Source organism: Bos taurus, chromosome 14, assembly GCF_002263795.3.
Source record: "Bos taurus isolate L1 Dominette 01449 registration number 42190680 breed Hereford chromosome 14, ARS-UCD2.0, whole genome shotgun sequence".
NCBI classification, from domain to species: Eukaryota; Metazoa; Chordata; class Mammalia; order Artiodactyla; family Bovidae; genus Bos; species Bos taurus.
Window position 1 is genome coordinate 10767702 of NC_037341.1, and position 26936 is coordinate 10794637.

The 26936-nt window shown below is 47.7% G+C and overlaps 1 protein-coding gene across 18 annotated transcripts in view; it reads left to right on the forward strand.

The window, feature by feature from the left end:
- The window catches only part of CYRIB (CYFIP related Rac1 interactor B), a 147762-nt gene extending 136323 nt beyond the window's left edge, over positions 1-11439 (forward strand). For all 18 annotated transcript variants that reach the window (XM_059893173.1, XM_059893172.1, XM_059893175.1 and 15 more), the window contains 4 exons: positions 735-814; positions 1560-1686; positions 3179-3249; positions 10696-11439. In XM_059893173.1, coding sequence (XP_059749156.1) covers positions 735-814; positions 1560-1686; positions 3179-3249; positions 10696-10759 — 342 coding nt within the window. In that variant the 3' untranslated portion in view covers positions 10760-11439. The remainder of the gene's footprint in view (positions 1-734; positions 815-1559; positions 1687-3178; positions 3250-10695) is intronic.
- Positions 11440-26936: the final 15497 nt, after the last annotated feature.

Consider the following 26936-nt stretch of genomic DNA (forward strand, 5'->3'; position numbering starts at 1 on the left):
ACTGTACAAGCAGATAACTTAAGAGTTTTCATTGCCAGTTCCTTTCTTTATCTCACCCCTACATCCACTCCATCAGACAAGGCAGTCTTCTTATTAAAGTGTACCCTGAGTCTGAGACTTGACCCTTTACTACCTCGAGCTACCTCTCTGGAGCACCCCACCTCTTCCTACCTGGATTTCTGCATCCATGCTCTGACCCACTGGGCCTGTCTCCTGAGTGTAGCCAAGTAGTCTTCTTAAGACCCAAATCACGTTCCCTTCTTCTCTGCGTAAAAGGTTTCCAGTTTGGGAAGTTAAAGAGGGAGGGGGCACATGTATACCTATGGCAGAGGCCAACAATATTGTGAAACAGTTTTCCTTCAATTAAAAATAAATAGCTTTTGGAGGGGGGAAAGGTCTCCAATCGACTTCTTAGGGCCCTTAGGATCAAATCCACGTGTCGCGTGTCTCTTGGGGCCTCATCTGCATGTCATGGCTGTTCCCGCCCAGCTCTCAAATATAAGGGCTTCTTGAGAGATGGGAGGATCTCAGCTGTCTTGCTCCTAGCTGTGTCCTCAGAGCTTAGAACAGTACCTAGAATCCAGTGCATTTTTTTTTCTAGTGCATTTTTTAAAACAAAATTTAGAGGAGGAATCAGATTTTAAAGTTGATAATTTTTCATGTTATGCTAGGTTTTAAATTTTTCTTAAGTAATAGCTGTTCATCACTCTTTTGTTCTCTGTACACTTTTACAGAATAAAAATTTACCAATAGAAAATACCACAGATTGTCTAAGCACCATGGCTAGTGTGTGCAGAGTCATGCTTGAAACACCGTGAGTATTTGCTGATCTTTTTCACTTTAACAGTCCTGTTGAAATGATTGACAAAGATATGAATATGTTATATTTGGAAGGTGGAATTAAATATATCCCAAGTATGTAATAAACAAAATTAAAATAATTACACAGCTTAATGTAGGTTCTGGTTAAATGTACAAAGTACATTTGGAGCAGGGTCCTGGGGAGTGAAGAGGCTTGTGCACGGTGATTGACCTCACACACGTGCTTGGGTGTCTCCACTGTGGTCTGGACTCTTTCTGCTATGCCATACTGCCCTCCTCGTAGACAAAAAGTGCTGTTTCCTTTTTCCCATTTGAGAGAAGACTATGATTGAATTTTAGAATATTAAAAGCCTGCAATACAGTAATATGTATAGATGAAGTTAACGTCTGTAAATGCCAATACTTTCTCTATTAAGCTAGTGGCTTTTCTCATCACATTGAGATGACAGCCTTTCAAAGCACCCATCCCCAAACTTTTACTTTGGGGCTATTTTTAATCTCTCTAAAATTGTCTGATCTCTGCTGAGCAGAAGGGGCAAGATACCAACATGCATATGAGACCAGGATGTATAAGTGATAACTGTTCCGCCCCCTTATTTCTCTGGGAATCTCGTTGCAGAGAAGGTGAGGGTGTAGTCTCAGCGTCCCTTTTATACATCAACAGGATGTAACTGAGCATCAGCCAGCTCTTGAGTCTGTGATGGGCCTCACCCACCTTTGTGTTTCCTACCCTCCAGGGAATACAGAAGCAGATTTACAAATGAAGAGACGGTGTCATTCTGCTTGAGGGTAATGGTGGGCGTCATAATACTCTATGACCACGTGCATCCAGTGGGAGCATTTGCCAAAACTTCAAAAATTGATGTAAGTTGTATTTGTTTTTTATGTAATTCCCAGTAATTTCAAACATAAGTGGAAACCATAGACTTTTATTTAAAGAGCTGGCCGGCTACACTCTGTCTCAAAATTTAGTTTTATAGTTTGTGATAATGGTGTATTTTGGTTTTCTCTTCTCTCATGGTATTTCTTATAGCCCACATACAGGTGGAATAGAATGACTGAAGGTAACTGCACTGTTTTAGAGTATCTCCTTGTGGGGAAGCCTCATTCATAACGTGGTACTTCCACATATTTGGCAATATATGTAAATAAATAATGAAACAAAAAAATCTTTTTATTGTATCCTTTCTTCCTTTGACTGAATGCCATTTTTAAACAAAAGATTTACTTTCAAGTATATATTAAAAGCCAATAGAGGTGCCCCAGTGAAGAAAGCTGAAGACTATATACTGTCCCTCCTCCTCCCAGTCATCGTAATTTGTGGTTGTAGCCTCAGTTTCTCTACTTCGTAATTTCTCCCCTCACTCTCACATCTGGTTCATGAGAATTTTAACCAGTGTTTACTGAGAATTGTCTTTCAGTTACCCTTTGACAGACTCTTGGCATTTCATGTATAGAGAACTGATGATTAATCAGTCTTCTTGTCTTCATCTGTCCTATGTAAAAAGAAATCAACATTTTTTGAGTCATTATTGTGTCCCAGGAATTTCAACATTTGCTCTCTCATTTAACTTTGAAAATACTCTTAGGATGTAGGTGTTATTTCCCCTGTATTAATAGAGAAAGAAAGTTTAGGGAAATTTCTTAATGTAATTGCCAGTGAACGGTATGGGGTCACACAGAGTCGGACACGACTGAAGTGACTTAGCAGCAGCAGCAGCAGTGAACGGTACCTGGATTTTGAACCCACGTCTCCATGGCTTTCAAAGCCTGTGGTGTTTCTGCCATGCTATGCTTTCTCACAGGAACCAGGCTCATCTTCCTTGTGGGTCATTTTCATCGAGTTGTTCGCTTTCTGTGAAGCCTGTGACAAGTCTCTGCTGCTATCCCCATCAGTTCCTCCTGAGTCCTCCTGGCTTTTGAGGCCCTCTGTGAACTGCCCTGTGCGATTCACCTTAGCCCTCTGCATGTGATGAGCTTTCTTACTTTTTTTATTGGGTTCATCTACCTGGAGGATGCCTCTTTTTCTTACTAGGGTGTCCATTCCATCCTTTAAAAGGCTACTCAACACCTTTTCCAGAAAGTCCTACTTTAGTAAACCCTTAGTTTTCTCATTATGTGTTTGGTATGTTCTGTTCATCTGATTTGGTTTCCAAAAAGTTTTGATTGACAAACTGAAAATGACACTTGGGTAGATTCTTTCCCCCTATTCTAAGAATAATTGTTTTGACATTTCTAGTGTGTAATTTCTCATGAGTGCCATAGGTGTGGAGCTGGTTTAAGTATTAACTGTTTTGAGAATGAATGTTAGATGAAAACTAAATGTTTCCCCTTTTCTGTTTCGTTTTCTACTTAGATGAAAGGCTGTATCAAGGTTCTTAAGGACCAACCTCCTAACAGTGTAGAAGGTCTTCTCAATGCTCTCAGGTGGGTGTGTGCACAGGTACACGTGGACAGGGTGAACGTGTTAAGACGTTGTTCCAGTGTGTGAATAACATAATGTTAGAAATGGGAAGATCTCGTGTTCCTTATTGGTAGTCTTGCTTTCAAATATTGGTCACAGTATTTTTTTATAATGAGGAATGTGTGTGTATGTGTCCCACTGAAAATAGCAGCTTCATTTCTTTGCTGTGGAGTGTGGCTTTCACTTTTCTGCCCACCTCAAAGGAAGGGCTGCTTTTTTGTTTTTTTTTTAATAAAAAGCAATTGTATAAAACTCAGAAAACAGGAAAATTTTAAGAAGAAAACATAGAAGCCGCACTATTTCGAAATAAACCACTATTAATATTTTGGTATATACCCTTGAAGTTTTTTTTGTTTTTTTGTTTTAAACATTTTGATGCATATTCTTCCAGAGTTTCTTTTTAAAATACTTGTATATAGTCATAGGTTTATATAAAAGTTACCTTTTACAAAGTAATATTATACAAACTGTTTTATAGCTGAACTTTCCCTTAGTATAGTATAATTATATTTCTGTGTTCATACTACAGATCTTCATTACTTTTGTGCAGTTTTTATAATGAAAATAAAGCAGTCTAGTCATTATTTGATGTCTGTCTTCTTGGTTTATACATAGTTGTTTAGTTACTAAACAAATTGTTTACTTACTTTAGTTACTAAAGCTCCTTCAATCCTGGACTATTTTTAAATGAAAATTTCAACCCATTATAGAGTCTTGACTACAGAGATTTAAGTGATAGTTATCATTTCCCTACTGTAGAAGATGATTTGCTTGTTACTTGATTGTTTTGTGTTTGAACACAAAAACTGTGTGAGTGCAGATGTTTATTCAGTGACTTTTTGAAGTCATAGGCCATTGTAGTGCATTGTAATTCACGTAATAGGATAAACTGATTTCCAATATAGTATTACTTCCTCACATGTTTTGTGAGCGAAACAGACACTTAGTCACGTCTGGTGTGCATCATTAAGCAGAATCTAGGCTGTGTCATTTCAGCAGAGTGGAACCATGAAATTATGTTATTAAGATGATGAAAAATATTCTGTAAGCAGTGACTGTCTAAATAAAGATAGTCTGTTCTGGGGGTGGGGGTGGGAAGAAGGCTCAAAAGGGAGGGGAGATATATATATATATATGTATATGTATAGTTAACTGATTCTCATTGTTGTTTGGAAGAAACCAGCACAACATTGTAAAGCAATTATCCTTCAACTAAAAAATAAATAAAAAGAAGATGTATTCTAAGTGAAAACCTGAATGATTAAGGAACATAATATAACAAAAAAAAAAACCCCTTATGTCAAACTGTTTCAACCATAAGCCTATCAGAAACCTTAAGTTCTTTGAATTTTTTACTCTGGAGACTTCTCCATTCTCCACTGATTGTATCAATATTTATGGTATTGTGATTCTTCCAGCTTGATCCCTTTCCGAGTATTCCCCATGTCGCAGTCAGCCTGAGCTCTCTCCCAAGCCCTTTCCTTTCTGATTGGTTCAGTTCAGTTCAGTCGCTCAGTCATGTCTGACTCTTTGCGACCCCATGAATCACAGCACACCAAGCCTCCCTGTCCATCATCAACTCCCGGAGTTCACTCAGACTCACGTCCATCGAGTGGGTGATGCCATCTAGCCATCTCATCCTCTGGCGTCCCCTTTTCTTCCTGCCCCAAATCCCTCCCAGCATCAGAGTCTTTTCCAATGGGTCAACTCTTCACATGAGGTGGCCAGAGTACTGGAGTTTCAGCTTTAGCATCATTCCTTCCAAAGAAATCCCAGGGCTGATCTCCTTTACAATGGACTGGTTGGATCTCCTTGCAGTCCAAGGGACTCTCAAGAGTCTTCTCCAACACCACAGTTCAAAAGCATCAGTTCTTCGGCGCTCAGCCTTCTTCATAGTCCAACTCTCACATCCATACATGACCACAGGAAAAACCATAGCCTTGACTAGACGAACCTTTGTTGGCAAAGTAATGTCTGTGCTTTTCAATATGCTATCTAGGTGGGTCATAACTTTCCTTCCAAGGAGTAAGCGTCTTTTAATTTCATGGCTGCAGTCAACCATCTGCAGTGATTTTGGAGCCCAAAAAAATAAAGTCTGACACTGTTTCCCGTGTTTTCCCATCTATTTCCCATGAAGTGATGGGACCAGATGCCATGATCTTCATTTTCGGAATGTTGAGTTTTAAGCCAACTTTTTCATTCTCCTCTTTCACCTTCATCAAGAGGCTTTTTAGTTCCTCTTCACTTTCTGCCATAAGGGTGGTATCATCTGCATATCTGAGGTTATTGATATTTCTCCTGGCAATCTTGATTCCAGCTTGTGCTTCTTCCAGCCCAGCATTTCTCATGATGTACTCTGCATATAAGTTAAATAAACAGGGTGACAATATACAGCCTTGATGTACTCCTTTTCCTGTTTGGAACCAATCTGTTGTTCCATGTCCAGTTCTAACTGTTGCTTCCTGACCTGCATACAAATTTCTCAAGAGGCAGGTCAGGTGGTCTGGTATTCCCATCTCTTTCAGGATTTTCCACAGTTTATTGTTATCCACACAGTCAAAGGCTTTGGCTTAGTAAATAAAGCAGAAATAGATGTTTTTCTGGAACTTTCTTGCTTTTTCCATGATCCAGTGGATGTTGGCAATTTGGTCTCTGGTTCCTCTGCCTTTTCTAAAACCAGCTTGAACATCTGGAAGTTTGTGGTTCACGTATTGCTGAAGCCTGGCTTGGAGAATTTTGAGCATTACTTTACTAGTGTTTGAGATGAGTGCAGTTGTGCAGTAGTTTGAGCATTCTTTGGCATTGCCTTTCTTTGGGATTGGAATGAAAATGACCTTTTCCAGTCCTGTGGCCACTGCTGAGTTTTCCAAATTTGCTGGCATATTGAGTGCAGCAGTTTCACAGCATCATCTTTCAGGATTTGGAATAGCTCAACTGGAATTCCATCACCTCCACTAGCTTTGTTCGTAGTGATGCTTTCTAAGGCTCACTTGACTTCACATTCCAGGATGTCTGGCTCTAGGTTAGTGACCACATCATTGTGATTATCTGGGTCTTGAAGATCTTTTTTGTACAGTTCTTCTGTGTATTCTTGCCACCTCTTCTTAATATCTTCTGCTTCTGTTAGATTCATACCATTTCTGTCCTTTATCGAGCCCATCTTTGCATGAAATGTTCCCTTGGTATCTCTAATTTTCTTGAAGAGATCTCTAGTCTTTCCCATTCTGTTGTTTTCCGGCTTTCTTATCTCTTCTTGCTATTCTTTGGAACTCTGCATTCAGATGCTTATATCTTTCCTTTTCTCCTTTGCTTTTCGCTTCTCTTCTTTTCACAGCTATTTGTAAGGCCTCCCCAGACAGCCATTTTGCTTTTTTGCATTTCTTTTCCATGGGGATGGTCTTGATCCCTGTCTCCTGTACAACGTCACGAACCTCAGTCCATAGTTCGTCAGGCACTCTATCTATCAGATCTAGTCCCTTAAATCTATTTCTCACTTCCACTGTATAATCATAAGGGATTTGATTTAGGTCATACCTGAATGGTCTAGTGGTTTTCCCTACTTTCTTCAGTTTCAGTCTGAATTTGACAATAAGAAGTTCATGGTCTGAGCCACAGTCAGCTCCTGGTCTTGTTTTTATTGACTGTATAGAGTTTCTCCATCTTTGGAGAAGAATATAATCAGTCAGATTTTGGTGTTGACCATCTGGTGATGTCCATGTGTAGAGTCTTCTCTTGTGTTGTTGGAAGAGGGTGTTTGCTATGACCAGTGCATTTTCTTGGCAAAACTTTATTAGTCTTTGCCCTGCTTCATTCTGTATTCCAAGGCCAAATTTGCCTGTTACTCCAGGTGTTTCTTGACTTCCTACTTTTGCATTCCAGTCCCCTATAATGAAAAGGACATCTTTTTTGGGTGTTAGTTCTAAAAGGTCTTGTAGGTCTTCATAGAACCGTTCAACTTCAGCTTCTTCAGTGTTACTGGTTGGGGCATAGACTTGGATTACTGTGATACTGAATAGTTTGCCTTGGAAACAAACAGAGATCATTCTGTCCTTTCTGAGATTGCATCCAAGTACTGCATTTCGAGCTCTTTTATTGACCATGGTGACTATTCCATTTCTTCTGAGGGATTCCTGCCCACAGTAGTAGATATAATGGTCACCTGAGTTAAATTCACCCATTCCAGTCCATTTTAGTTTGTTGATTCCTAGAATGTCGACGTTTACTCTTGCCATCTCTTGTTTGACCACTTCCAATTTGCTTTGATTCATGAACCTGACATTCCAGGTTCCTATGCAGTATTGCTCTTTATAGCATCGGACCTTGTTACCAGTCACATCCACAGCTGGGTATTCTTTTTGCTTTGGCTCCATCCCTTCATTCTTTCTGGAGTTATTTCTCCACTGATCTCCAGTAGCATATTGGGCACCTACTGACCTGGGGAGTTCCTCTTTCAGTATCCTATCATTTTGCCTTTTCATACTGTTCATGGGGTTCTCAAGGCAAGAATACTGAAGTGGTTGGCCATTCCCTTCTCCAGTGGACCACATTCTGTCAGACCTCTCCACCGTGACCCACCCATCTTGGGTGGCCCCACGGGCATGGCTTAGTTTCATTGAGTTAGACAAGGCTGTGGTCCTAGTGTGATTAGATTGACTAGTTTTCTGTGAGTATGGTTTCAGTGTGTCTGCCCTCCATGTCCTCTTGCAACACCTACCATCTTACTTGGGTTTCTCTTACCTTGGACTTGGGGTATCTCTTGACGGCTGCTCCAGCAAAGCGCAGCTGCTGCTTCTTACCTTGGACGAGGGGTATCTCCTCACCACTGCGCCTCCTGACCTTGAACGTGTGATAGCTCCTCTAGGCCCTCCTGCACCCATGCAGCCGTCGGTCCTTGGACGTGGGGTTGCTCCTCCCGGCCTCCACCCCTGGCCTCGGACGCAGGGTAGCTCCTCTTGGCCACCGCCCCTGACCTTGGACGTGAGGTAGCTCCTCCTGGCCGCCGCCCCTGACCTTGGACGTGGGGTAGCTCCTTTCGGCCGTTCCTGCGCCGTTGCAGCCTGGCCCTCTCAGCCGCTTGCCCCTGACCTCGGACGTGGGGTAACTCCTCTTGGCCGCCTCCTCTCGGGCATGGGGTCCTCCCGGCTTCTGCCCCTGACCTCTGAAGAGGGGCAGCCGCCCGCGGTAAATGATTGGTTAGGCTCTTCCAAAGCCAGCAAGTGACGGGAACTCTTTTTTCCTTAAAGTAAGAAATAATAGAGGTCTAGGAAGTTTTAGTGTAACATTTATTTACCCTGAAGGGACTGTGCTTCCAACAGTAATGTAAAATGCAGAGTTCACTTCTGTTTTTCACAGTGTATAAGTAATTTGGTGTGGGACAGAGGAGGGCCATGGTAGTGAGTATAAAGCTGTTGACGTCCACCATAAACAGGCTGTGTTTGAGACAAAGGAGGAGAAGACTCACTGTCTGCCAGGTGAGGCAAGAGCCACCTGGCAGCTGTAGGTTTCCTTTTAAATAATATGATAGAAGTCAGAAAATAAAAGTTCGCTGCAGAGAATAACTTCTGAGCTGTTCTTCCTCAGAGTGAAACACATATTCTGTGTCCGGTTGTTATTTCCCCCCCTGGGAGGTTTTGTGAGGTTAATCAGTATACCTGTTGCGATGTAGTAGTGGTTATAATAGTAACAGTTTTATATCACGGTACGTTTACCATGCAGTTTCATGTCTGGGGCTTTATTGCCTCTTAACCACAGCTCAGTGACGTAGCTGGTGGGTATGGGCCAGTGGGGGTGTCTCCATCCTGCAGTAGGTACCTGAAGCTCTTGAGAGACTTAAAGGTGATACAACTAATAAATGTTGGAGTCTATTTTCAGATTCAGGGTTTTATTCTTAAAATTCCATATACTTGATATTGCATTATCAAGCCGTAGGTTTACTCTGAGATTAATCATTGTGCTCTGGAATCATCTGGATGGAAAGGAAATGCAGATTCCCAGGTTACCACCTCCAGAGAGTCTAGTCTCTTCGTTAGGTCTGGGGTGGGGGGGCAGGCACCTCATTTTATAAATAAGCACCCTCTGTATTGTAGATATTGTTGGTACTTTGAGAAACACTGCTTAAACTAAACCAACCTAGCTCTTAACATGCTTTACTCAGAGCAGAGAAGATACTGTTAAGAAAGCATTTTGGAATCCCCAAAGTGCTGTGCAAGTGTTGTTATTTTGGTCTCTACAAAATAGAACACATTTTTGCTGCATTATTTTCTTTTTTAAGTGAATAGCTTGTTTATTACAGATGCTCACTCCATCCTTTTCCTCGGAGTCAAGTTTTAAATAATATAGTTGCATATATATATATAGTTGTTTGTTTTGAATACTTTTCTATAGTAATGATGTAGTTCCCTCAGACTGACACTATGCAATGAGGAGAAAGCAATGAGCCATGTCTGTATTTTACAAATGGAGAAATGGAACCAAGTTTCTTTGATCATAAGAGAAAGAGAAACAAAACTAGAGCTGGGAGTCAGGTTCAGTGCTAGATGATTACCTTCTTTATTAATTTATTAAGTTTATTCTTAAATAGTATTAGTTTTTTCAGTAGAAAATCATATGCTCTTAGAAAAGGACTTTTGTGTTTATGTGTAAAGTGAAATAATGCCATTCATCTTCACATATATGTTATGTTATTTTCACTTCTTTAGATGCTGTTGGCCTTTTCTTGATGAAAATGTGAGGGTGAACTGTCTTAAATACAAAGGAGAACAGGAGTTTGCAAACTGTTTTTGTAAAGGACCAGAGAATAAGCAAATATTTTAGGCTTCATAGGCCCTGTGGCATCTGTCACAGCTATTCACCTCTGCCCTTGTAGCAGGAAGGTGACCATAGACGATACTTAAGTGGGTCAGCATGGCTCTGTTCCAGTAAAATGTTATAAGCACTGAGATTTGAATTTGATGGAATTTCCACATTACCATGAAATACTATTTTTTTTTTTTTTTTTTTTTTTTACTTTTTCTCTCAACCATTTAAAAATGTAAAAATATGCTTAGCTCACAGGCCATACAGAAGTAGATGGTAGGTTGGATTTGATCCATGGGTATAATTTGCCAGCCTTTGATATTGGACAGCTATTTTCCTTTGAGAGGAAAGTTATAGATAATTGTGTACTGTAGAATCTCACCAAACCTTTTCAATGAGGTAGTTAGTTCCAAATGAGTAAAACAGGCATTCTGTTTGAAGGTAGGAGGAGCATCAGCCAGCAGGGGCTGAACAGGGCTAGAGCTGGACTGAAAGGCATTCTCGCACAAGGCAAGCTCTCCTGGCCCGTTGTTTCTCTTCCCGTAATTACAGAACCCGATGCAGGTTATGTTTGTGTTTTTAACCCCCTAAAGTGGATGTTTTTCCCCTCGTAGGTACACAACAAAACATTTGAATGATGAGACTACCTCCAAGCAGATTAAATCCATGCTGCAATAACAGTTCTGGAAAAGCACCTGCTGTAGACAGAAGACAGTATTCTGCAGTGACTGAGAATGCACAGTTTTTAGTGATTGCAATTACTATCTCATTTACTCTTGCTTTTTATTTCTTTCCTCTGTTCCTCTCCCTCTTTTTTAATCATGTTCTTGATCTTAAGACTTCTTTTCTGTGCCAAAATCAGTAAAGTTATACTCTGAAGGGATATTGTCCTTTCAAACAGGCCATCTAAGGCAGCTAATTATGCATTGCATTGGGGTCTCTACTGAGAAAAATTCTGTGACTTGAACTAAATATTTTTAAATGTGGATTTTTTTTGAAAACTAATATTTAATATTGCTTCTCCTGCATGGCAAAACTGCCTATTCTGCTATTTAAAAACCCTCAATGACTTTATTTTCTACTGCCGCTTTTTTCATGTGCAGCCAAAATAAAGATGTTTAAATTAACTGTGTTGTACAAATGGTACCCAACACACACTTTTTTTAAATTAGTAAGACTTTTGTTTAAAGTTTTAAGTTTGCATTTTGACTTTTTTTGTAAGGATGTATGTTGTGTGTTTAACCTTTATTAACTAACGTTAAAAAACTGTGATGTGTGCGTAGAATATTACGTATGCATGTTCATGTTTAAAGAATGGCTGTTGATGATAAAATAAAAATCAGCTTTCATTTTTCTAAGTGTGGTGTGGTTTACTGATGTTTTGATTCTAGGTCTCTAGAGCTTTCCCTATGTGTGTTTTTTGGAATGTATGTGTACAGTACATTTTTTCCCTTTTAGGGGAGAGCTGGGTATTTTTTTATTACTGTAATTGCTTTTAAAATCTTGCTGAGTACAACAAGACTAGTGGTGGTGGTGGTTTAGCCACCAAGTCCTTTTCTGATTCTGTGACCCTTTGGACCATGGCCTACCAGGCTTCTCTGTCCATGGGTTTCTCCAGGCAAGAATACTGGAGTGGGTAGCTATTTCCTTCTCCAGGGGATCTTCCTGACCCAGGGATCAAACCCTGCATTGCAGGCAGATTCTTTACCAAAAGATAAGACCTACTAATCTTGTCACACTTGACTTTTATCCTTGATGTATGCTTGCATGGATGTAGCAACAGAAGGGAAACTATACTTTTGCTTGAAGGGCAGTTCTCAGGAGCTGGAAGGTAGCAACTTGAAATAGTATGTGGAGGGAAGAACGGTCCTGAATACTGGGAGGAGAGAGAGGATACGACGGACTTCCCAGGAGAAACTGAAGGCCGCAGTGTCGCTAGTGGTAGGAAACTTCATGTGATTATTACTTTAAGACCATAAATCTTAACCATAAAGTGTGCTAATGGCGAGAAGCTGCTTAAAGTTTGTCTCGTCCACCCATGCTGGGTTAAGGGTTAGGGTTATCTGGGAGAAAATCCCAGAGAATTCATCAATGTCTCTGGCTCACTAGTACCAGATGACCATGCCCACAGCCTGTCGTGATAGAATCCCGGCTCACCTCTCTGCCACCCACAGCCTGCTCCCAGCCAGGCTCAACTGCGTGCTGCTCAGATTGTTCCACTCATTGTCACACTTGCGCCCCACTGGTCCCTGAGCCTGTCATCCCCTTCCTCCCTCACGTTCATCTGAGGAATAGCAGCTCTTGTCTTTGGAGGATCAGCTTGTGTCATCTCCTTGACAAAGCCTTGGGGATAACATGAGCCACCTTCCAATAAAGAGGATGTAAGGTTAAATAGTCCCCCTTCCCCGAAGGTAAGTCCACCTGGAACCTAGAGATGCCCCGTCATTTGGAAAAAAGTATTTGCAGCTGACATTAAGTCAAGGATCTGGAGTTAAGACCTTCCTGGATTACATGGGGTCCTAAACCCAGTATAAGAGGAAAAAGGGGAACTGGGCATGGCAAAGTCCATGTGAAGATGGAGGCGTGAGTAGAGGGAGCCGTGTGTCTGCAAACTGAGGGCCCAGAGTTGCCGTCAGTACTGGAAGCTGGGGAACTTTCTCCCAGAGAGCCTCGCCAAAGAAACCAGCCCTGCTGACTCCTTGGCTTCAGAATTCCGACCTCCAGGACTGGGAGAGAATAAACTTGGCTTGTTTTAAACCATGCAGTTGAGGCTAGTTAGTCATGGCAGCCCTAAGACTCTCACGCAAGTGTCTCATCCAACACTGCTGCCGTCCCACTGGACCACTTTCCTCATCACATGAAAAGAGCCTCGTCTGATGTCCCTTCAGCATCCCAAGGATTTTTCCCAGTACCTGGATCTAAGGAGGTGCCAAGTGTGAGTTCTTGAATGGATATAAATTAAAAATCATGTGGCGGAAATAGATAACAGTAGTAACTGCTGTGGCCTTTGCAGTTGATGTAGTTTGTCGTCTCTGCATCAGAGAACAAGTGGAAGTTTCTCTGAACCTCCGACCAGGCCTCAGCAAACTCCTCTACGAGCCAGTCCTGCCATCTATTTCTGTACAGCCTTTGAACTAAGAATAGTTTTTACATGTCTAAAAGTTTGGCAGAAGTCAAAACTATATTTTGTGGCATGTGTAAAATACATGACATTCAAATTCCAGTGTCCATAAATGTTCCTGGAACACAGCCTCACTCATTTGTTTACATGTTACTTTTGGCTGCTTTTGCATTACAACAGCAGAATGGAATTCTTGTGACAGGCCATATGGCCCTCAGAAAGTTGACCAATCTCTAGTTCCAAGAACAGGTGTCTTTGAGAACGTCAAAGAAGTTGAGGTTGGAACCACGGAACAGCTTCCGTGTGTTGGAAGCTCGGTGCTGCATCGTGTTATAAGGAGCCATCTCTGCTTCCAGAAAGTAGGTTTAGTTTGGTTTAGTATTTACTGTTCAGGTAGTAAGAAGGTCCGCTGAGTCTGATCTCTGTTCATGCCTATCCTCAGAATGAAGGGACTGGCCGTGGGCTCATCAGGAAAGAGGACCAGGATTTTATAATAAGCAGGTCTGCCCGGTGTGCTGGAGGGAGGGGTGACTCCGCTCTGTGCAGGTGAATCTCCTATCACTCTAAGCCTTTTACCCCCTCAACCTCTAAAACACAGCCCGGTCCGTATTCCTTTACTCATCCGGTACCCCGGCCCCAGTGCCTCTTCCTTCACGGGGTAGTGTTGCTTCGTGTTTTATACCAGTGACACCCCTTGTGATGTGTTCTTCATCCTGTTTCTGCAGCCCCCAACCTATATCTGGATGGGCAGAACTTTGCACTCGCCTGTTTTCCCACTTTAGAGATTTGGATTAAGAAGCATGCTGGACTATTTTAAGATTGCTCCAAGTATTTTAGACTTAAGGCATTTGTGCTCAAACCCAGGTCTTTGAAGTTGAAATGCCATATTGATTCCATGTGAGATGGCAGTAATTGCTGCTCCATAAATTCTTACAAAATTAGCCCTTATTTCACGTATTTCACAGTCTTTACATGGTGATCCTAGAAGACGGCGGTGGGAAGGTCTGTAGATTAAAACTCAGATAACCTTACCCACATTGCTGCTTTGGAACTCTATCTTCCTAGTTAGTAAAATGATAATGGAGACAGCATCTCTAACGTTTGATTTCATGTCACACAGTACATGTCTTATCTATACTGTCTGCCAAATGCTGTATTCATGTGAACAGTTAAAACGCAGACTTCGAGGTGGTGGAGCTGTGTTCAAAACTCGTAACTTTGGATGAGTCTCGTGTGTCCGCATTTATGAAATGGAATACTTGAAATACCTGCCCCTCTACCGTGGCCCTGGGGGCTGTGCTGGCTGGTGCTGAACTGTCCGTGTGTGCCAGGAGAGCTGCCGGCCAGGCTCGTTATAAACATCATGATGTTTGTGCTGCTGCCGCCGCCAAGTCACTTCAGTCGTGTCCGACTCTGTGCGACCCCAGAGACAGCAGCCCACCAGGCTCCCCCGTCCCTGGGATTTTCCAGGCAAGAACACTGGAGTGGGGTGTCATTGCAGGTTTGTATTGTAGTCTATTTCAGGTGTCGTGTCCATGAACGTGTATGGTTCTCCACTTACCCCAGAGTTGTCCCCAGCACCAGTTCTGACTACTTTCTTCAGTCCAGGAGGGTATTATTGGGCAAAGATGCCCAATTTTAATGATCTTTAGAGATCCTATAACTTATTAATAGTAACTTAGAGTTGGAGTATGAAGAAAGCTGAGCGCCGAAGAATTGATGCTTTTGAACTGTGGTGTTGGAGAAGACTCTTGAGAGTCCCTTGGACTGCAAGGAGATCCAATCAGTCCATCCTAAAGGAGACCAGTCCTGGGTGTTCTTTGGAAGGACCAATGCTAAAGCTGAAACTCCAATACTTTGGCCACCTCATACGAAGGGTTGACTCATTGGAAAAGACCCTGATGCTGGGAGGGATTGAGGGCAGGAGGAGAAGGGGATGACAGAGGATGAGATGGCTGGATGGCATCACGACTCAATGGACGTGAGTCTGAGTGAACTCCGGGAATCGATGATGGACAGGGAGGCCTGGCGTGCTGCAACTCATGGGGTCGCAAAGAGTCAGACACGACTGAGCGACTGAACTGAACTGAACTGTGGTGCTGTGTGCTGTTGATAAATCGCTTCAGTCGTGTCCAACTCTGTGCAACCCTATGGACTGCAGCCAGCCAGGCTCCTCTGTCCATGGAATTCTCCAGGCAGGATTACTTGAGTGGGTTGCCATTTCCTCCTCCAGGGCATCTTCTAGATGCAAGGATTTAACCCACATCTCTTAGGTCTCCTGCACGGCAGTCAGGTTCTTTAGCACTAGCATCACCTGGGAAGCCAGAACTTTGTGTGTGTGTGTGTGTGTGTGTGTGTGTGTGTGCTTAGTCACTCAGTCGTGTCCCAGTCTTGGGACACCATAGACTGGAACCTGCCAGGATTTCTGTCCGTGGGATTCTCCCAGCAAGAATACTGAAACTAACTGTGAGGTAGTGCCATTTCTCTAACTGGGCAGGTGATTAACCGCCTATTTGAAACCAAAACTAGCAGCGTAATTATTTTCAACAGCGCTCTGGTCTAGTGGTAATTCCAGCAGTGCTCACAGCACATTCTGGTGTCAGAAACTTTAGTACCTGTTCACAGCCCACCTAGACAGTGTCCTAGGACGGAAGATGGGTACCGAGTGGGGCTTTCGTGGAGGAGAGCAGCAGTTTTCTGGGTGTAAGAAGAGGGTGTATGGGGAGCAGAGGCAGCTAGCGGGGAGGGCAGAGCTGTAGAGGTCACCGGAAGACTGGCTTTCGGTCTACTCATCAGCAGGCTCAGAGCGAAGGAGTGACTGGATCTGATGTATTTGATAAGGTTCACTCCAACTGCTGTGCCAGGAACAGAATGAGGTGAGCAGGGACAGAGACAGGGAGGCTGGGTGAGCCATTGCAGTAACCGAGGCAGAAATGATGGCGGGTCATTGAGTGGACGCGGTGAGCAGGGACCAGAGCCCCCAGGGACCCCCACAGACTGGATGTGGATGTGTGAGAGGAGTCCAGGGCCATCCTGTCCTGGGGCCTGGGCACCTGGGAGGAAGGGGCTGGGGGCAGGTGCCGGGAGCATGCCTGGAAGAGTGAGGGATGGTTTCTAGGTCCCGGAAGCACCGGTTCCTTGCTCCAGGCAGGGCTTCTGCCCCGAGCACCTGGCATTCATTGGTCTGGTTGGCGGGGTCAGGGGGGGTCCTCCAGGGAGCATTTGGCCGTGAGAGGCTGGGAGGAGGGGTAGGGCTGTGGAGGGTGGACCGCAGGACGGTCTGTGTAGGGGAGAGTCTCCACTCTGCAAGTTTGATCCCTTTCTGCCCCTCTCTTGCTTTACGATTTCCCTGGGCCCCACTTTCCCCATCTGTAAAAGTCAATCTCCGTGGTCCCACCTCAGACCTGGAGTAGCTGTTGAGACAACACTGGCTTCTGGGGTCCTGAGAGGGCAGAGCTGCTCCCAGGGCTCAAAGGCCAGCGAAGTGCCTGTGCCCAGACCCCCGGGGCTGCTGGGCAGCTCACCTGTCCTAGCTCTGTGGCCGGCCCCAAGCTAACAGCTCCTGGAGCCCGACTTAGCTGCTGAAAGGAGAGTTCAGACAAGAATCATCCTGTGAAGGCCAGTGGGTGGGCTTGCTAGTTCTCCTCCAAAGGGAGGAAACCACCGTATGTAAGCTTGCTATTCAAGGGGTGCAAACATGAGAAGACATGTTCAGAGAGGTGAAGAAACTTGCCTGAGGTCACACAGCTACTGACAGGGCCAATTTTCAGTCAAAGTCTACGGGCCTCAGAGCCCTTGTTCAACATATTATTTTCCTCCAACTTTGATGACAGAATCCTCACTTTCTACAATAGAACCAGTTTGATTTAATTAGTACAGTGTTGGTTCATTTATGACCACCTTTCATTTGAGGCAAAAGCTGCTTTTCAAGAAAGTGTAACTTAAAGACATATAATTATGGAAGAATATTATGTGCTCACCAGACCACAAGAGAGAAGGCTTTTGTTGCCACTGGGCATCCATTCCCTCCCCTGCAAAAGGGAAGACTTGCTGGAAGAGAGGACTGGCCAGTTTGTGTGATGAAGTTCAGAGAGGGAAAGGAAGGATTTTCATGAAGATCATGTATATGGACTCATTTAATGTCCTTTAAGACACACATGGGAGAAAGCAATGGCACCCCACTCCAGTACTCTTGCCTGGAGAATCCCAGGGATAGGGGAGCCCGGTGGGCTGCCATCTATGGGGTCCCACAGGGTCGGACACGACTGAAGTGACTTAGCAGCAGCAGCAAGACACACGTGAGTTAAACATTAATCCCTTTAAAATTACTTGTGGCTCATTAACTTATTAAAATGTGGGCCTCTCTGACCCCACAGAGCAACAGTGCAAAACAAGATATTTGATGGGCTGGACAATTCTGGCAATGCAGAGTGGAAAGAGTGTGTGTTCTTGTTTTCCCCACAAGGAGGAGCCCCTGTCCACACTCCCCAGACAGAACTGAGCACGCTCAAATGTGGTGAAAGCGTGACATTGGTGCACTGGTTCCAGAGGAGGGCCTCCTAGGGATTGGCATGAGGTCTGTGAAGATCCTCTTGCCCGAAACCTCACTTCTCAGGTTACAGAGACTGTTTAATGGCACGCAGTATACTACATGTTAAGTAAGTGTATAAAACTAAGTTACTGCAAGATAATTTATACGAGTGATGGGAAAAATACCGAAAGGAATGACATCAGAATGTCAATATTGGTTATTTCTGAGAAGTGGAATTAAGGAGATTAAAATGTTCTTCATTCCTTTCTGAAACTTTTTTTTTTACAGTGACCACTGTTTTGATTGTCAGACAAGTTTCGTCGGTAGAAGAGAATATATAAAGTGCTCCTGCTGAGTGATCGCTCTGCCTCTGAGCGCTTACTCGTTTCCGTCTGGGTGGGCTCTGCTAGGAAGAGCTCGGAGCTGGGAGTGGGGAGACCTGGTCCTGGCCTCAGGCTCTTCTTCTGCTCCCCGTGAATGGCCTGACACACACATGTGCACACCCACACTGCCCACTGTGCACACAAACATAGCCCTTAGCCTGCACCCCGGTCTATAGTGAAATCCCTCAACAGTGCCGCTGGGTGACAACAGAGCAGTTTGACCCACCACTCTCATTTTACAGGTGGGGAAACTGAGGCTGAAGGAGAGTGGCAGAGTGCTGAAATGAAGGGGAGGCTGGCCAAGTTCTCTGTTAACCTGGAGAGAGGTTGGGCAACTTTTTCCTCAACAGCCATCCCATTCTTAACAACATGGCATAGTAATAGCCAACACACAGGCACTGTGCTGAACACTTTATTTACAACTTTTAAAATTTTCACTACAATCCTATGAGATAGGAATTCTGATCACCCCATTTTATGGGGGGTGGTGATTTTACAGGAGAAAGAAGCACAAAGAGGGCAGGATATGCCCAGATCTACCCAACTGTTGGTGATGGGGAGGGTGTTCTGGTACCAGCCTCTACAGGCCCTCCTGGAAGAATCCTGATCCAAGGTAGGACTCTAGCCTAACTGGGGCCCCCGCTGCCCCAGACCTGGATGGGCGACTGAGGTCTGGGGGCCAGTCCTGAGAAGGAGAGAGGAGTGTGACCTGAGCTGGGCGGAGCCCCACCGTCACCTGGGGCCACCTGCGTGGAGGCTCTGGGCCAGCCGCTCCCTGGAGTCAAGGCAGTGGGGCCCCTTGGGGAGCATGGGGCACCCTCCTCAGGCATCAGTCTGGAGGGCCTCAGGCATCAGTCTGGAGGGCCGTAGGGCTGGGCTCGGCCAGCAGCTGCAGCCCCGCGAGGGACGCGTAGAGCGCAGACAGCTGCAGCACCACCTCAGGGTCCCTGGTGACTGGGTGGCCAGGGCCCCCCAGCTCCAGTCCACAGCTCTCCACCAGGCTCCAGGTGAGGGCCGCGTCCTCGTGCTGCAGCCAGGAGAGGACTTCCGGCGGCAGCGAGAAGCCTGTTTCCTCCATCTGGTTGTAGTTCGGCTCTAAGATGCTCGCCACCTGCCAGGAATCACCCAGGGTGAACACACAGGCCTCCCAAGACTGGAAGCAGTGGGACCCGTCCTGAGGATGGGAGCCTGGAGCCTCTGATCACTGACCCCCACTCCCCGCCCCATCCCCGCCACCACACCTGAGCCTGGGGCCTTGCTTCCTGCAGAACTGGGGCTCCAAGGACAATGCCCCCTAAATGCGCCCTTCCCTGCACTGCCTGGGGCCTTGGTTTCCAGCACTCCCAGGGCTCCCAGCCCCTGCATACACTGTTCTGCCTGGAAACCCACCCCATCTCCTCATCCATTAATCCCTGAATTGCATGGAGGGGCCCCCTTTTGGAAACACCCCTGGGCCCCCACAGCTGCCAACATAAGCTACATAAGACCCAGTGCGTCTCCTGTTCTGGGCACTGTCTGCGATCACCTCCTAGAGTCTCCACTTGACCAGCCTGTGTTCTCAGGCCCGAGCAGAGGGCCTGGCACAAGGCAGGAACCCAGCCTAACCCCTGAATGAGCCTGCGTGTGGCTGCCATGGTGGTCTGGGTCCACAGGGGTCAGAGCCCAGCACACCCCCCATGTCCCCGCCCCAGGCTCTCACCAGCTCCAGCTGCTGGGGCAGGACCCCTCCAGGCACTAGACCAGCAGGCAGTGTTGGGTGGCACTCAGCGCTGCAGGCCCCTGGCGAGGAGCCTGTGCCCAGGCTCCTGCCCGGCGCCAGCCCTGCCCTGATCAGCCCCGGGGAAGCTCCATGTCAGGCAGAGCGCACCTGGATGTGCTCACCCCACTGCCTTCCCTGTACACAGTAGGCCCTCAGCATGTTCTGAATGCCTACTGCATGCCAGGCACTGCACACCCACGGGGCTTATCCTCACCTTCCGCCTTCCACCACCTCCCTCTCCTCCTCCTCAGTCGCTCACCCTGCCCAGGGCTGATGCTTCAGCTCAAGGAGAGGCCACTTCTCTGCCCTGCTCTGTTTGTTCCTCGGACTCCCAGACTGAGCCCCGCTCCACCCCATCACCTCTCTGGGATGGCTAAGGCAGGGCTTCTCAGGGTCTCAGCACCCCTGCAGAGGTGGGTGCGTGGGTGGATCTGGCAGGGTGGCCAGAGGGCCCTGCCTTCCCAACCCTGTTTTATTAACCATATAGGCTGCCTCTGAAGAGCCTTCCAGGTACCCAGTGCTGCCCAGACATCACCACCGATCTTCCGACCTGGGAAGAAAGCCCCGCCCTCCCCTTGTGCAGTGGGGAGACCACGGCTGGAGCTGGCCCACGAGCCCCGTGCTCACCATCCTGCCCACAGCCTGGTCCTGGGGTTTTGAGCACATCTCCATCCCCCCAGGGAGAGGACACAGGGCCCTCCCTGCCCCCGAGTGACGGGGTGACTGCGTGGGGCAGGAGGGGGCCCAACGACGGAGTCAGGGCCTTCTCTGGAGAGGCGGTGATTTCTGGCTGGGTTCCTGAGCTCCTGGCAGAGGTAACTCACCTCCACTGGCATTTCTACAGAGCTTTCCTTCAGGCAGGTACAGAACAGCTGCATGGGAGCGGGGATAGAGAAAAGAGAAAAGTCCCTGGACCACCGATGAGCAGGCCCACCTCGGTCCATGTGATTCTCGTGTCTCTCCCTTCTTCAGGTCCAATGCCCCGGCCCCATCCCCACCCCTCGGGGCAAGCTGGGCACAGGTGGGGTGTTGAGGCCTCCCTGAGATCTGGCCTGGAAGCCCGCTACGAAAGGCACCTGAGTGCTCAGGCCCATGAGGAAACAGCCTCCCTCTCCCTCTTCCTGCCCCTTACTCAGCAGCTGCCCCTCCTCCACCAGTTCCTCCGGCCTCCACATGCCCCAGCGATCCTCCTCCATCATCAGCTGCAGCACCATGTAGGCCAAGACAGTGCCCTGGGATGCCCGCTGCCGCCTCCTTGGCCACGGTGCTCTGACCGTGCAGCTGGGAGGGGGAGGGGAGATTCTAGGACCTGCAGGAAGGGGTCTCAGGGCTAAACAGGAGCAGGGCATGGCAGGCACAGGGGGAGGGGCTGCAGGAGGCCAACCTGATGACCAGGGGCTGTTGAGGTTGGAGGAGAGAAAAGTGCAAAGGCAGGGGTCACTCGGGCACAGCAGGAAGGCACTCTGCAAAATATGTTGCACATGAGACATTTCCAAAAACCCCAAAGCTTTCTGGGGTTAAAGCAATCCACGGTAGCATGGCAAAAGCGCTCAAAGTTCCCACTGCAAAGAAACGAGTTTTGTTTTGCCTCACTAAGTGTTGTCCAGAGTTTGGAGGGTTCACTTCGGGAAGGGCTGAGCTGGAAGCCTGGGGCGTGGCAGTTTGAGAACCTCCATAAGTCGTCCTCTGTCAGTGGGCAGCTGACGAAGGAGCTCTCCAGAAGCTGGGACTCCCGAGGTGGGACCAGTGGCACCACCGTCAGCACCGGATCCCACCGGAGAAGTGCTACCGAGGAGCAAGAGAACTATCCTGAGGAATGGATGAGACAAGAGTACGGAGACCGTTCTGTACCACGTCTGAACTCCTGGACCGTATTCAGTATGGTGGCCTGGAAACTGACCTCCAGGTGACCAGCCCTCACCTGCACTTATGGGGATGGTGAGAGGTGGGGCCCGGAGGTGATGCTGTGAGTGCAACTCGGGGCCCTGCCTCCCCCATCACAGTGGGGACCAGAGGCAGCCATGGACGCTGCATGGCAGAAGAACAGAGCTGGTGAGGAGCAGGTCTGGGTCTTGAAGGCACGTTGAAGGAACCCTGCCGGTCCCTGCCCTTGGCACATCCCGGGCACTCTTCTCACACCGCTGCAGAGTCTCACCCTGATTCCAGCCTAGCTTCATGGAACAGAGAAGTCAAGCTCAGAGGGCCAAGTGACTTGCCCAGGGCCACACAGCCAGCCAGGGACAGAGCTGGGGTTCGCACTCAGACACACCCAATTTCAAAGTTGACGCGAAACCCCCTGCACTATGATAGTGCCCCCAGCAGCAGGTAAGACTCACCTGGGAGAGTCGGAACACCAGCGACTGGGTCCTAGTCCACACCAGTGAAAATTCTGTATGTGTGTGTGAACTGGTATTTTTAAAAAGTCAAAAACCAACAAGACACCTCTCCAGGTGGTTCTAAAATGCAGAGTTGACACAAAGGCCCAGGGACTCCACACTCCTGGGTGAGATGGGGTGGTTTGCCAGGAGTGAGGGGTGGGCTCCTTGGTGGCTTTCAGCACCTGGCACACCACGTCTGCGCCCCAGGGCACCCCCTGCACCTGGACGTGGCCCAGCTGGAGGAGGGACAGCTGCTCGGCTCCCTCTGCTCGGCTCTGAAACGTGGCGTCCCACGCGGCCTCCATGGCCTCGGTCACCACACACAGGCTCTCCTTCTTCCAGCTCTGCAGCTCCTGGAGGAACGAGGGTCTCGGAGTCCTCAGTTTCCTGCCAGGGGTGCAGGTGGGGGCAGGAGAAGAGACAGAGCTTGGGGGGTGCTCTCTAGGGCTCCCCTGTACTGAGGCCTTCCGTAGTGGGCAGCCTGGACTCTATGCTGATATGGGCGGGGTGTGGGGGGCGTTACAGCGGGGGCCTGGCCTGTACTCAGGACTAGAATTCAAGGTCAGGTGGGGATGGTTGGAAACATCCTCCACCTGAGACATCTGTCTTCTGCAAGACTTAAAATGACCAGCCCAGAGGTTACCACTGGGCTCTTTCCAGCTGAATTGAGCAAAAGGCATATATTCCATGGTTCATGTGGTGTTTAAAAATTTTGAGATAATATTAAAATTGGTGGTAGTGGTGATGTAGTCATTCAGTTGTGTCTAACTCTTGCGACCCCCTGGACTGTAGCCTGCCAGGCTCCTCTGTCCATGGAATTTCCCAGGCAAGAAATGCTGGAGTGGGTTGCTATTTCCTTCTCCAGAGGATCTTCCTGACCCACAGGGGTTAAACCACGGTCTCCCGCGTTGTGGGCAGATTCTTTACTGACTGAGTCACCAAAACCCCAGTTTTAGCTTTTTTCAAAAAAAAAAAAAAAAAAACCAGTGCCACGGAGCTCGCATTCCCGCCTGGAGCTCACATTCCCACGGGGCGATAAGCAGGCGCAGCTGTCGGCGTCAGCAGGCCTGTGTCCCCCAGTTTGCCGGAGTCCCCACCGTGCCCTGTTGCCCCACCCTTGGTAGCTACTGCACTTCTGTTTCTTTTTCTGGCCTTAAAAACAACCAGGGGTTTGAAACCTCTGACTTAACGTGAGTCCCTCTCACTGCCCACTCTCTCTTCCCCGGGGCGGGGGCCTGCCCCTGGGTTTGCTACTAATAGTGGACTCCCCCATCCCAAGCTACTCCTCAGAAAGCTTCTTGCCAGGCCCTTGAGTGGCCGGGACCTTGGGGCTTTTCCGTCCTGCCCCCCGGCCCCGGGGACCTGGGCCCACGGACAGCTGAGCCCAGCCCGCCTGGCTGATGTACCCACCTCTCCCCCACCAGAGTCTCCCAGGTGTGGGGGGGCACCCTGAGCATCTGCACGGCCAGCACGGAGCTGCGGCTCACCACGCCGCCGCCCATCACCTTCCCATGCTTCCCGGTGCCAGGCTCATGCCTGCCGTCACGGCTCCCGCCACCATCTCCTGGAAGCGGATGGGTTCACTGAGGCTCAGCTCTGTGGGGAGAGGGGTCCAGGCGCAGGCCAGGGGGCAGGGGCGACTAGACCTCTGCCTCAGGCCCCAGTTTGGCCTCCACCTCTTACCGGCTTGGTGTGACCCCAGGGCAAGAAGCCCTCGACTCCCAGAGCCTCAGTTTCCCCATCTCTAAAAGGGGCAGAAGAATGACAGGGTTTTCCCTCCAAGAGTGGTGGTCAGCATTTACCGAAGAAATTCCCTACAGGGTCCCTGCCGCCCAGCAAGCACTTGGTGCGTGTCAGCCATTATGGCGATTAAAGTGATGATGATGATTACTCATCAGAGAGCTGGGACAGGAGGGAGGAAAAGATGCGCTCTTCCCACCACGGCAGGCACATGCTGCCTGGAGGTGCCCCTGGCATGTGTCTGGGTGGAGGGGGCATCAGCTTTCTTCCCCTGGGTGCTAAAGTCAGCATGTAGGTGGAAATCACAGGTGGTCAAAACCCCCTGGAATCATCCTTCCAATCACACCCCCCACTTGCCTGCATGGGACCCCGAGAAGCTCCAGGACCAAGGATGCCTCAGTCTGAACAGCTGTTCCCTTGGGAATGTTACTCTGTGCCTTGTTAAGTAGAAGTATATACATATTTTCATAAAATATTTATGTGTGCTGTGCTTAGTAAAGCCAGACATCTTGGAATGTGAAGTCAAGTGGGCCTTAGAAAGCATCACTATGAACAAAGCCAGTGGAGGTGGTAGAATTCCAGTTGAGCTATTCCAAATCCTGGAAGATGATGCTGTGAAAGTGCTGCATTCAATATGCCAGCAAATTTGGAAAACTCAGCAGTGGCCACAGGACTGGAAAAGGTCAGTTTTCATTCCAATCCCAAAGAAAGGCAATGCCAAAGAATGCTCAAACTACCGCACAATTGCACTCATCTCACACGCTAGTCAAGTAATGCTCAAAATTCAAGCCAGGCTTCAGCAATATGTGAACCGTGAACTTCCTGATGTTCAAGCTGGTTTTAGAAAAGGCAGAGGAACCAGAGATCAAATTGCCAACATCCGCTGGATCATGGAAAAAGCAAGAGAGTTCCAGGAAAATATCTATTTCTGCTTTATTGACTATGCCAAAGCCTTTGACTGTGTGGATCACAACAAACTGTGGAAAATTCTGAAAGAGATGGGAATACCAGACCACCTGATCTGCCTCTTGAGAAATTTGTATGCGGGTCAGGAAGCAACAGTTAGAACTGGACATGGAACAACAGACTGGTTCCAAATAGGAAAAGGAGTACGTCAAGGCTGTATATTGTCACCCCGTTTATTTAACTTCTATGCAGAGTACATCATGAGAAACGCTGGACTGGAAGAAACACAAGCTGGAATCAAGATTGCTGGGAGAAATATCAATAACCTCAGATATGCAGATGATACCACCCTTATGGCAGAAAGTGAAGAGGAATTCAAAAGCCTCTTGATGAAAGTGAAAGTGGAGAGTGAAAAAGTTGTCTTAAAGCTCAACATTCAGAAAACGAAGATCATGGCATCCGGTCCCATCACTTCATGGGAAATAGATGGGGAAACAGTGTCAGACTTTATTTTTCTGGGCTCCAAAATCACTGCAGATGGTGACTGCAGCCATTAAATTAAAAGATGTTTACTCCTTGGAAGGAAAGTTATGACCAACCTAGATAGCATATTCAAAAGCAGAGACATTACTTTGCCAACAAAGGCCTGTCTAGTCAATGCTATGGTTTTTCTTGTGGTCATGTATGGATGTGAGAATTGGACTGTGAAGAAGGCTGAGCGCCGAAGAATTGATGCTTTTGAACTGTTGTGTTGGAGAAGACTCTTGAGAGTCCCTTGCACTGCAAGGAGATCCAACCAGTCCATTCTGAAGGAGATCAGCCCTGGGATTTCTTTGGAAGGAATGATGCTAAAGCTGAAACTCCAGTACTTTGGCCACCTCATGCGAAGGGTTGACTCATTGGAAAAGACTCTGATGTTGGGAGGGATTGGGGGCAAGAGGAGAAGGGGACGACAGAGGATGAGACAGCTGGATGGCATCACTGACTCGATGGACGTGTGTCTGAGTGAACTCCGGGAGTTGGTGATGGACAAGGAGGCCTGGCGTGCTGCGATTCATGGGGTCGCAAAGAGTTGGACACGACCGAGCGACTGATCTGATCTGATCTGTGCTTAGTCACTTGGTCGTGTCCGACTCTTCTCAACCCCATGGACTGCAGCCTTCCAGGCTCCTCCGTCCATGGGCTTCTCCAAGCAAGAATACTGGAGTGGGGTGCCACTGCCTTCTCCAAGGGAAGCCCATATTTATGGGTTATTATTACCTATAACAATACCTCCTTTTGGGGATTGTGACCAGGACTAACGTGCTGCTTGTAAAGCGCTTGGAACAGGGCTGGCACACGGTGATAAGCTGTCCCCTCGGGGGTCTGGCCCCATCTCCTTCTCCCAGGTAGTGGGGCCCAGGCAGGGTCCAAAGCTGCGGTGGGGAGTGGTTGGGGGGTGAGCGGGTGGGGGCAGCAGCGATTTGCTCAGTCTTTGATAGCACTTGCCATGGCGGTGGGCACCGTACTTCAGAGGGCGCCGGGGAGCCACAGAGGGCTCTGAGCAGGACAGCGACACTGCACACCAGCACGTGAGTTTCAGGAGGAGCGCCTTGACAGCTGGGAGCACAACCGAGTGGAAAGGGGAGACTTGAAGAGCTTATAACTATATCCAAGGGATGTGACCGTGGGCTCCAAACCAACAGGACAGATGTGTTCCCTGCTGGGGGCTGGGGGAGAGAGTGTAATGGGTGGAGGGAAGTGAGAGGCTGACTCCTCCATTAGGCACGGTGCCCAGGGCCCCACAAAAATATTTCTAATTTGAGTAAAATCAGAAGAAAGAAATTTTTGGGTCCAGGGAGGGAGAGCGGCACAGGGAGAGGGCAGCGGGGCGCCGGGGGCGACCTGTCCGGAGGAGTCCGCTGGAGGAACCCTCGCACTCAACCCTGTTGTCCCCCAGGACCTGGGTCCTGGCCCCCCCAGTCCCCACCTGAGGCTCCGAGTGACGGGGTGACTGTCCTGAACCCCAGGCTGCGCCCCACACAGGAGCCCTCTCGG